The sequence below is a fragment of the Crocuta crocuta genome, unplaced genomic scaffold (assembly GCF_008692635.1).
Source record: "Crocuta crocuta isolate KB4526 unplaced genomic scaffold, BGI_CrCroc_1.0 scaffold46, whole genome shotgun sequence".
Lineage (NCBI taxonomy): Eukaryota > Metazoa > Chordata > Mammalia > Carnivora > Hyaenidae > Crocuta > Crocuta crocuta.
In genome coordinates this window covers 935,973-948,368 of record NW_027530975.1, presented here as the reverse complement: position 1 = coordinate 948,368, position 12,396 = coordinate 935,973, and the positions used below count along the sequence as shown (strand labels likewise).

Here is a 12,396-nt window from a genome sequence, read left to right as displayed (position 1 = left end):
AAGGTCCTGGGTAACTCCTTGGGCAACATTTTTGCTAAGACCTAGCTGCCAGGGGTATAGAGGTCTTCATCACAGGGCTAACCTAATTAAAAATTCCTTCATTAACTAATAGTTAACATGGAATCTTGTCTAAGCCAGAGTGAGTCAAGAATCACTCAAGATTCATTTAGTACTTTTATAAAGAAAAAGGCCTAGATTCAAAGTCTGCCCTCATTAAGATTGTATTGCACCTGGGTTCTTTAAGACTAGATTCCTAATTAAGACTATGCTCCTAAGGCAGAATTCTGCTTGGTACCATGCTTTCTCCCACTGGATGTTAGGGTCTCACAAAAACCCAACTGACAAATGATACTGCCCTCAAATGTGTGAAAAGTCACCCCAAACACCCATTCTAAGTTTCCTCCCAAATGAATGGCTGTGGAGCTAATCTGTATCTTGTTGTATGAAGGACTACATTAGAAGTTCCCATCTTCATCTTGTCATGTTAGTAAGTCAGGTATTTAACCCAGGTAAGGGACTGGAGTTCCAGAGAGGTTAAGTAACTGGTCCAGTTAAAGAGCTGGTACTCAAACCTGGAAGTGATTCTGGAGCCGTGCTTCCTTCCTAAAAAGTAGAAAAGTAAACCACAGAAACTTTAAGAATAAAGTCGCAAATATACCAGATGTAATATCCAAAGCCTCAATGTGTGTGTGCATGTGTCTCTCTCTCTATATATATATCTACACACACACACACACACACAATTTACCTGTAACATTTTGGGAATGAGTGTCACTTTTCATAATCTCCTAGGTTTATGGTTTTAAATTGGAATATAACAGTTATACAATGGTGCACACAAATCATAAACATACAGCTCAGTGAATTTTCTGAAAAACTCAATACATCCATGTAACCAGCACAGTAGTGGCCCCTTTTGTGTCCTGTCCTTAAGTTTAGTTTCTAGGAGTGCCTGGGCGGCTCAGTTGGTTAGTGTCGGACTCTTGACTTTGACTCCGGTCTTGATCTCACGGTTCATAGGTGCAAGCCTCCTGTTTGGCTCTGTGATGACAGAATGGAGCCTGCTCTTTCTCTTCCTCTCTCTGTCCCTCCCCTGGTGTTGCACTCTCTCTCTGTCTCAAATAAATAGACTTTTAAAAAAAGTCTACTTTCCAAGGCAGGCTTTAGTATTGAGAATCAAACTTAGATGTCCACCAGAATCAACAGGGAAACAATGTTCATTTTCTGACTCAAAGACCCAAAAGAAAGAGATAGATTTTAAGGCTCAAGAAGTACATTTTAAAAAATTATCTTTATTTAGGTTTCTGATTCAGCACATGTATCAAAGACTAATCAACATAAAGAAGTAAATAAGACATTAATTGGAAGTCTTACATCTCTCTAAACTCTGACCAAGAATGTCAAGATTGCCACTATCACCAGAACTCCAACCTAGTCAAGTTGTAAACAAGCTATCATGAACAACATACAGTGTGCACGGAGATGCAGAGGCAAAAGACAATGCTAGCACTTGGCTCTCCTCTCTTCCTTGTTGATGTCTTTCTGTTTGACAGTCCGCTTTTGCTTTCCATGCTAAGTTCCAAATGAAGTCCAAAGGCTCAGGGTCAACCTGATCAAACACTCTTCCGGAGGAATGCATTCTTAAACTGTTGTGCCTGCAACTTTGTTTTTGCCAGGATGAAGTTCAGATCGAGATGTGCAATACAATCTCGATGACGGTGCAGACCAAGTCAAGAACTAAAGTTGAGCAGTAACTAGAGTTAAGGCATGAACGCACACACACACACACACACGTGCACACACACAGCACCCACGCTATCCTGAATGCAGGATTGCTTCCACTGCCTAACGAGATACAACCAGAGCTTGGCAGTTAACAGTAACTGCTGAGGATTCTGGAAGATGCTCCTCATTTTATGTTAACAGCTGTGTGTGTATGTTTTTAAAAAAAATAGAAAAAAGAAAACAAGAAAAAAAAACAAAAAAGAAACTAAAAACCCCTTAATCTCTTACAATGGCTCTTGAGCATGGAACTCATGTAGCAGCGTCAATGGCTGGTTCCTTAATAAATTTGGAAATAAAAGGTTGTTTTCACTATGTATTTCTTTGGTAGTTATCACTACAAAGTTTTCAGTGTTGGTTACCTATAAGACAAGTACTAGACAGAAGATCAAGTTACATAGAAATGATTCTTCTGTACTGGTAAGATAAAAATATTGCGCTCTCGAAGCACAGTTACTATGCTTTTTCTTGCCTTATTGGGCATCCTCTATAAGCAAGGCTTCGTGCAGGAAAAGTTCATGTCTACCTAACAAAGGGCGATACATACTCTATTTTCCTACAATTGAACAGTTAACAAAAATTCACATTATCAATTATCTCTGGTCAAATCAGTTAGAAGCCAATTACAAAGGGACAGCAGCACTTGGTGTCAAAGCCACATTCTGGTCATACATTCATTCCATGGTTGTGGTATCTCAGGAGCTCAGAATTTAAAACTCCTTTTAATTAACAAAGGAGCAAGTTAAATTAAACCTTAAATACTTCCACCCTCTGCCAAATTTCTAGAATTCTGTCCAGAATGCCAGCATGCTTGATGAGAGAAAGCAGTTCAGAGCCCAGAGAGGCGTCAGGTATTACAGAAGTTAATTTGGTTTTGTGTAAAAGGCAGGGTAGTCTGGCAACAGAGTACTTATCCTATGAGCAGCACAGTGGTAGCCGAGGGTCTCTGTCAGCAAGACAGGAAAAGGAAGCTACTGAAGCTACTGCTGTTCCCGCCTGCCTTCAGGAAGGCTACGGGTTTTACAAAGGCCTTCGGGGCATCAGTCCAGTGTTACCCTGGGTGAGTGGGCAACAGGAATGGCAGGAACCATATTGAGCCCCTACGAAAAGAGCCTGAGGGAAGTCAGCTTCCCATGGGTGAGGGGACACCTGCCTCTATGGGCTTGGGGTCTGAATTTTATGGGTCCCTCAGATCTTAACAATCACTAAGAAATGGCCCAGGCAGGTGTACCACCATCCATGCATGACAGGCTCTACATGGGGTCAAAAACCCTTTAGAAGGACACAAAACAGCATAAGTTCAAAATAGTAGTGTCTGTTCTCTCAATTCTGAAAGTCCGCAGGGAGAGGCAACAAGATTCATGTTTAAAAAGTGCTGTTTGAAGGAGCTGTGTTCTATTTCAAAAGGAACTGACTAGTCCAGGGGCACCAGCACTACATTTCTGCAAAGTCTGAGTATCAAGAACCTGTTTCTACAAGGCATTTGTCAGGAACGGTTTGCTCATGCCAAGTGCTTTCCGTTCACCACAAGGCAATGTCTGGACTAGTGTGCTTTCAGGAGGTAACTCAACGGACAGGAAGCAGAGGGAAGCTCGTTACTTTATGGACGTTCCGATGGGAGTGCAAGCTGCCATCCAACAGCATCGAATTCTATCATCTCACGAAAGATTCTTGTAAACACAGGCCATGCGTCTCCTAAGAGAAAAACCAAGAACTGTACCATGAAGGCAAAAGCTTGTTTGCCCCTTCTCAGAATTCCTCGGAATGGCAATGTACCGGGAGGGACAGCAGGGTGTTGGTGAGATCCCTGGGTTTGGTATGACCTCATCTGATCGAATTAAAAACCTAAAGCCTCAATAATTAAATGCCGAACTTCTTCCCCATATTTAAGAACTGCACTATGATTATGTATATTACGTACACGTTATAAATAACATTTATATAGACCAACTGGGGAGTGAAGTTCTCAGTCCAGGGGTGGAAGCAGGAAGAGGTGAAAAATCCTATTGTTGCTTTTACTCTCAAGTTCTTAAAATGCTAGTCAAACACTATTATCCAACAAGACTTGTTTCATTCTGTAATTCTTAAATATGCATTCGAAGGCAAAAATGGAAGCTTCTATACTGTACACTATTAAATATCTACAATGTCACGGTTCCTTATTTTTAGGAGTGTGTTCAATAAAGAGCTAGCTATTAGAGATGGTTGTCACAAAACAGGGACTCTTAAAAATTACTGATAAATTAATTTTCAGTTCTCTGATTATATCCAACAGATACACATTCTCATCATAAAATATACATTCTCTAGTAAGTTATTTTCGTCCACAGCATATATAAATATGCAAACACAAGTGGTAAAAATCACTTTACTACCAAAGTACAAAACAGTAACTGCTGAAAAGCAAAAAATAAAGATGTTGCAAGTATTAAGAAAAGAGTGACTCACAGTGTTCCACTTCAAAGTGAAACCAAACGATTTATTTGTGCTGAATGAATGGAAATAATGTATTCAGAGTATACTTCTTTGTACACTGCACTTGCTTATACTGAGCGACGTAAGCGGTCATCACTGCTAATGTGCTACTTTCTTCTACATTTCTTTTCTTTTCTGCCAAGCAATAAAGTATTCTGTGGCCATTATGCCAAGATATTCCTATAATGTTCATTTCAAATAGTATTTTCTAATATTTTGCACCTTTAAAATATTTGTTCAAACTCTATTTTAGGGGAACACAAAGAATGTATAGGGAAAATAGCTGTTTTTGTTACAATCACATTGCCCTCTGCAGCAGAAATCAAATAGCATGTTCTAACCAGCCATCAAAACCACTGGTGGGTAGGACAACATTTATCGACTCATGTTAGAGGGGCCGGTCTGGGTAGATTAACACTAAAGATAAGGAAGGAATCACACCTTAATCTACAATAATTATCCATCCCACGTGTATGTGGAAAAGGTACAGCCATGTGATCCATCACTTCGGCCTGCTTTACAAGAGACATGGATGTTGACATATACTGAAAATAACCTATAAAAAGTGTATCTGTAGAAAGCTTTATTAAAGAGTTTATGGTCTTGGGCACTGATCCATCTAACTTTCCACTCTACACTGAAAGCTAGATTTTCAAAGGTCTGAGTTGTAGTGCTGAATTATTAGATGTTTGGTAAACACCACTATAATGGGGGAGGGGGGCAGGGGTGGGGGAAACAGATCAGTAATTTTCTGCAAATTTATGAAAAAAAAATATAAAAAAGATATCCCTTTTTATTTTACAAACCTAAAAGCCAGGAAAATGAAGCTCTGGGGCCAAGCAAAAATTGCACGCTGCTTCTGAATTACCAAATATTGACTAGCAGATGCTCCAGCCAGGGAATGGACGTACATGTAGATTCAAGTAAAACACTGATGGAAAAAGTCGTCTGTTTAGTGTTGTAGACCCACAACACTGGCTGCGTTTCCGACAAACACTTACAACACAATTAATAGTGAAGCCTAGATAACCTCAGTGCAAATAAGTCAGATCCAAATATGCCAGGGAAGGAAGCCTTTGGCGTCGAGGAGACGGCTCCACTGTACGAGTCCCACCGTGAGATGCAGACCAAGCACATGCATTAAGGCTGGGCGGAGGGGTGCCCCGGATGCTGCGAAGGGGCGGGCTGCGCGGGGGCCGCCGAGGGGGCCGCGGGCTGCATGGGCGGCGGAGGTGGAGGTGGAGGGGGCTGCACTGGGGTCTGTGTGTTGGGAGACGGAGGAGGCGTGGGCCGCTTGAATTTGTCAGGACTGTTGCTTCTCCGTGGGGAAGGCCTCTGTAGACAGGACAGAAACAGGAGGTCAGGCCTGGCCCGGCAGCTCCCTCCTAACACAGCCTGACAAGCGGGAACTAGGGAAACAGGGGAGCGATAAAGACCACAAACTAGCGACTTCCTGGTCTATCCCTACTGGTTTCTTAACTACTGATGAAAACTTAAACAAGGTGGAGTTTGCACCTACACTCACAAAAAGCTATGCACAATTACTATGAAACTTGCATTGACCAAACCACTGGACTTGGGCCCTTCCAGGAGACAGCCCTCAAATTAAAAAAATGCTGTCTCCTTCTCCACTTAAATCTCTTCTGTCCATTGTATATCCCCAAGTTACATCACTCAAGTAAGTTTTCAACTTCCTAAGGGCTACGGCTCAACCAAATGTTTCTGCTTTTATGTAAACCCGTCACACCAATAAAAATGGCTTCAGGAATACCTTATTGCTTTTCCGGAATAAAAGTCTTCTTTTAAATATTCCCTTATTGGGCATACTTCTCTCCTATTCTCAAACCCATTAGCTACATTTCCAACTGCTCTATTAGTCAACTAAATACCAGTTCTAAAGAAAAAACTCCCAAGTGAAGTGTGAACCAAATGCACCTAAGGTTCCTTCTATTTCCACGGGAGAAAAGTCTGAGTGAAACTAGAACCAAAACTAATTTCAGAAAGAATACTGGGGATCAGTGAACTGTGAAGATGCAGACATCGTGGCAACCAGCAATGATTCGTTATGGCAAAGAGCCGGCCAGAATTTCATCGAGGCATTGGCCAGAGTTCAAATTACATTTCACAAAGGGCAATTTTTCACAGAAAGTGAAGCTGAAATTTTGTCTCCCAGGAAGGATTTTAGTTTCAACACCAGAATTTGCTATCAAACCACTGGAAGTCTCTGACGAGACTGGCGGTGGGAGGGAGAAGAAAGGTAAATATCTAAGGGCATTGGGCCTGGTCTCCCAAGGAGGTTCTGTTGCTACCAGCAGCAGCAGTAAAATGTGGCTACCTGCCCTCTGGCTACTTACTGTGATGCCATGGGATGCTCCCATGTGCTGCACATGAAGACCCGGGGAATTGTAGTAAGACATTCCGGCTCTAGTCAGTGAAGTTGGTGGCGTGAAGCCAACTGTGTGACTTGCATATGATAGACCTGAAATATGACAATAACAAGTATTATTTGAAACTCAATTATCTGCTGTCTTCAACCATCTAGTGGACTTTAAAATGCAAAAGTTCTGAGTCACCAATAAAAATGAACCCATATGAAAAGAGTGCTGGGCTCACTGAATGGCCTGCTGGGTCAAAGGGAAATAACAGTTGAGTCTTGGAACAGAACACAGTGCCCAGAGATAGGTCCACGCATAAACAGTCAAATAATCTTCAACAAAGGGGCCAAGAATTTGTAATGGGGAAAGTGTAGCCTCTTCAACAAATGGTACAGAGAAAACTGGATACCCAGATGCAAAAGAATGAAACTAGACCTATAAAGTCAACTCAAAATGGATGACTCAAATATAAAACCTGAAACTATAAAACTCTGAGAAGAAAACAGAGGAAAAGCTTCATGACATTGGTTTTAGCAATGATTTTTCAGATGTGACACTGAAAGCACAGCCACAAAAACAGAAAATAGACAAGTGGGACTAAATCAAACTCAAAACCTTCCAGAGCAAAGGAAACAGTCAACAGAAAGGCAACCTACAGAATATGAGAAAATATTTACAAACCATGTATCAGATAAGAGATTAGTATTCAAAATATATAGAGAACTCCTACAGTCCCATATCAAATAAATAATCCAATTAAAAAATGGGCAAAGGACATGAGTAGACATTTCTCCCAAGACATAAAAATAGTCAAAGGCATATGAAAAGATGTTCAACATCATGCAACATTATCCACAATACCCAAGATATACAAACAACCTAAATGTCCATCAACAGATAAGTGAATAAAGAAAACATGGTATATACATACAATGGAATATTACTCAGCCTTTAAAGTGAAAAAAATTCTTTTTAAGAAGAACATGGATGAACCTGAACCTGGAGGACATCACAGTAATATAAGCTAGTCAAAGAAGGGCAAATACTGCACAGTACCAATTATATGAGGTATCTAAGTCAAATCACAGGAGGAGAATACAGTGGTAGTTGTCAGGGGTTAGGAGTAGAAAAAAATAGAGAATTATTGCTCAACCAGCATAAAGTTTCAGTTATAGAAAAAGAATAAATTCTGGAGATCTACTGTACAACACTGTACCTATAGTTACAGTTTAGTAAGTGTTCTTATCCCAGTTAAAAAAAACAAAAAACAAAATCAGACCTTGTCAGAAGTCCAACTAAGATGTAGAGAAGTAGTGAAAAGACATGAGAAGAAATAAAAATCAAGTAGAAAAACAGAGCAAAGGGGTAAAAATGAGATGCAAGAGGAAGTGTCAAAAGAGACACCAACAATGAGACAGAACCAGTGTGTGTGTGTGTGTGTGTGTGTGTGTGTGTGTGTAGCTGTTATAAAGGCAAACAAACAAAAAATCACTACTGAGAACTTTGCAACTTCAGGACACTCAGCAAATGAAGCCCTATATATGCCATTGTTCCCCCAGAGAAACTGATGTTTTGGGAGGAACAACCCCCAGCCCACTATCATGTTCTACACAGTATCCATCTAGGACCCTAGAATCATCTCCAAAGTGTTGGGTTTGGGGTACAAACAGCTGAGTCTTTCCAATAGTCCAAAATGTTCATAGTAAGCAGCCCTGGTCTTAGCAACTTAGGCACTTCCAGCCCACTGGTCTGGGGCATCACTTATTTATCAGTGAATAAATATAGCTATCTTTACACTTTTCAGTTCCGAGCATCTACCAGGGTATCTAGCACAGAGTACGTCCCATATGAATCAGTGGAGTAAAATGGAAACAAAGGGGCAATTTGGGGAGTTTGGACAGGACTCCCTATTTTTAATCACCTTGGCTTTGTTGTTTTATTTATTTAATTCCCATATACTTAATATACAGTGGTATATTAGTTTCAGGTATACACTGTAGTGATTCAACAACTCCACACATCACCCTGCGCTCATCATAACAACTGCACTCCTTAATCCATCACCTATTTCACCAATCCCCAACCAACCTCCCCTCTGATAACCATCCAGTTTGTTCTCTATAGTCTGTTTCTTGGGTTTTGTCTCTCTCTCCTCTTTTTTCCTTTGCTCATTTGTTTTGTTTCTTAAATTCCACATATAAGAGAAATCATATTGTATGTCTTTCTCTGATTTATTTCACTTAGCCTTATACTCTCTTAAAACTATCCATATCGTTGCAAATGGCAAGATTTCATTCCTTTTTATGGCTGAATATTACATTGTGTGCGTGTGTGCATATACACACACCTTTCTTATCCATTCATCAATTGATGGACACGGGCTGTTTCCGTATCTTGGCTATGGTAAATAAGGCTGCTATCAACATAGGGGTGCATGTACACATCTGAATTAATGTTTTTGTATTCTTGGGTAAATACTCAGTAGTACAATTACTGGATCATAGGGTAGTTTTACTTTTAACTTTCTGAGCAACTTCAATACTGTTTTCCACAGAAATTGTACCACCTTGCATTCCCACCAACAGTAAAGAGGGTTCCTTTTTCTCTATATCCTCGCACCAAGACCTTTGATTTCTTGTGTTGTTGATTTTAGCCATTCTGATAGGTTTGATGTGACCACTTCTTGTAGTTTCTGATTTGCAATTGTTGTGCAACTCTGATAATGAGTGATGTTGAGCTTTTGTTTACATGTCTGTTGGCCATGTGTATGTCTTCTCTGGAGAAATGTCTATTCATGTCTTCTACCCATTTTAAATTGGATTATTTGGTTTTTGGGTGTTGAGGGTTTTATTAATTAAACTTTATTTATTTATTTTTGAGAGAGGGAGGAAGGGAGGGGCTGAGAGAGAGAGGGAAACATAGAATCTGAAGCAGGCTCCAGGCTCTGAGCTGTTAGCACAGAGACTGATGCAGGGCTTGAACTCACAAGCCATGATATCATGACCTGAGCAGAAGTCGGATTCTCAACCAACTGAGCCACCCAGGAGCCCCTGGGTGTTTTTTTTTTTAGTAAGTTCTTTATATACTTTGGATATTGGCCCTTTATTGGAAAGGTCATTTGCAAATATCTTCTCCCATTCAATAGGCTGCCTTTTAGCTTTGTGGTTTCCCTCATGTCGCAGAAGATTTTAATTTGAGGTAGTCCCAATAGTTTATTTTTGCTTTCATTTCCCTTGCCTCAGGAGATATATCTAGAAAGAAGTTGCTCTTGCCAATATCTGAAACATTATTGCCTATGCTCTCTTCTAGGATTTCTATGGTTTCAGGTTTTTAATCCATCTTGAATTGATTTTGGTGTATGGTGTAAGTAAATGGTCCAGTTTCATTCTTTTGCATGTAGCTATCCAATGTTCCCAACACTATTTGTTGAAGAGACTTTTTCCCATTGGATATTCTTTCCTGCTGTGTTGAAGATTAGCTGACCATATCACTGTGGGTTTACTTCTTCCGGGTTTTCTAATCTGTTCCATTGATCCATGTGTCTACTTTGGGGCCAGTACTATACTGTTCTGATTACTACAGCTTTAGAATACAACTTAGAAGTTGGAACTATGATGCCTCCAGCTTTGCTTTTCTTTCTCAGATTTGCTTTGGCTAAAAAATATGGACACTTCAAATTTGCATGTCATCCTTGTGCAGGGGGCATGCTAATCTCTGGATCATTCCAATTTTAGTATATGAAAATAGCACATGTTTCAGCAGCACAATCACTTTGAATCTAAGATCAGCCAATGGATGCCAAGCAACATAAACTCCACTTAACCTCTTTTCTGAATTACACAAAAACAAGAAGCTGTTAAGGATGCTTTTCTTTTGGCTTTCATGGCTGAGACATGCAGCCACCAAGCCTACCTTTAGTTGTCTTGTCCCAGATTTTTTTGTGCCCTCAATACCTAAAGTCAAGGGTTTATTTTATTTCTTGGCTTGACTATCAATTAGTGCTTTCTACTTGACATGTTTCTATTCCATTTGTGGATCTTGGGTTGACATTTACAAAATGGAGGGCTGGAGTAAAGTATAAGTCTTTGGAAACTAAGTGGTCATGATTATTTTTACCACAAGGACTTGTTAGGCTGGAGGAGGAAAAGATAAGTTTTATTTAAACACTAATTCTGTTTCTTATGCAAGTGATGAAATTTAAGAGATAAGCTATGAAAGTAGATCCTTATCTCAAGACAGAGAAGCTCGTAATAATAATAAAAAACATGCAGCCTATTTTGTAGCATTGCAAGGTTATTGGTACGTTAAACACTAGTCAAGAATCGTCAAAGACTCCCTATTATTTACCTAAATTGAAGAAAAAAGAATCACTTCTCTAGCTATTATAAAGGCCTCTGCACTTGGCTCCAAACTACCTCTTGAGTATCAAAGCCCTTGCCCAGTCTCATATCAAATGAAATCACAATCCATGGGAGCAGGACCCAGGGCAGCCAGTGCTAAGAGCCACAGTGACCTTATCACTCTGGATTCTCACCTCTACTGCTCAGTTCACACCATGCCCTTTGCCCGGGATGTCTTCTCTGTACCTTCTCCCATGTCAGTCAGGACCTCGATCAGCCTCTGAAGAGGCAAAAACAGCCCAGACCCCAGAGCCAACTGTCATATTAGCTCAAGCTCTAGTTCTGCCTCTTGGCACTGAGTGACAGTGGACTTCGGATCCATCAACTGTAAAATGAGATTACTGTAGTGGCCTCACAAGGTTGCTGTGGGGATGAAATGAGTAAATATCACAAAGTGCTCAGAGTGCCTGGCCAACTATGGTCTCATTAAGCCTCAGCTCATTAAGCTCCTTTAAGGCTCATCTCAAAAGTGCTCTAAGCTGGTAGCTCTCTCTTTGTTTAATATCTTCTTAAACTATTTAGCTTTTTTTTTCAATTATAACTTTTACTTTGAAACCATTTACCGCCCACATGAAGCTGCACACACACTACAGGGGTCCCATGGACCCTGCATCCAGCCTCCTCAGGAACATCTTCCATAAGCACAGCACAGTGTCAACCCAGAACATGGACACAGATCCACCACTAGTGCCCAAGGAAGACACTTACGTTGGATTTCATCAGTTTTTACTGTACTCTTCCTGTGTGCATGTGTGTAATTGTATCACATGTGTGGATCCAAATAACTCACCACAACCAGAAGCAAAACTGCTCCAACACCACAAAGAAAGCCCCTCGTGTCCATCCTTACCCTGGAGACACCTTGCCCCTCATCCTACACCCTGGCAATGACTGGTCTGTTCCCCATCACAGTAATGTTGTCACTTTGAGAATGTTCTAGAAATGAAATCGTACAGCACATAACCCTTGAGAATGGCTTTTTTCATCCATTGTAACACTCCCCATGGTTCATCCAAGTTTTCATACATTATCAAGTTGGTTCCTTTTTTACTGCTGAGTAGTATTTCACAGAGTGGATGGACTGCCATTCAACAACTCAATTTTTACACAAATTCATTATGCTTGGCCTTATAAAGTTTTTTGCAAAGAGTTTCTTGTTTATTGTATTTCACCCCCTTCTCCAGGCACTGTTGTTGATGATAAGCTCTTAGAGGCCAGAGACCAGGTCTTATACTTTTTGTTTTCCCTTAAGTTCTAATCATCTGACTGTCTGGCCAATGAATACAATGCAGGATGAGATGGGATGTCTGGGTGGCTCAGTTTCTTGATTTTGCCTCAGATCATGATCCCAGGGTCATGTGACC

General features: G+C 40.5%; 1 protein-coding gene and 1 pseudogene across 1 annotated transcript in view; both read right to left on the bottom strand.

The window, feature by feature from the left end:
- Positions 1-1,272: 1,272 nt before the first annotated feature.
- CCDC6 (coiled-coil domain containing 6) overlaps positions 1,273-12,396 on the bottom strand; it is a 110,950-nt gene continuing 99,826 nt past the window's right edge. The window contains exons 8-9 of the mRNA XM_077770155.1: positions 6,612-6,736; positions 1,273-5,592 (exon numbers count right to left, since the gene is read on the bottom strand). Of these exons, the coding sequence (XP_077626281.1) occupies positions 5,398-5,592; positions 6,612-6,736 (320 nt within the window). The 3' untranslated portion in view covers positions 1,273-5,397. The remainder of the gene's footprint in view (positions 5,593-6,611; positions 6,737-12,396) is intronic.
- LOC144236505 (U6 spliceosomal RNA) lies at positions 10,289-10,389 on the bottom strand (annotated as a pseudogene).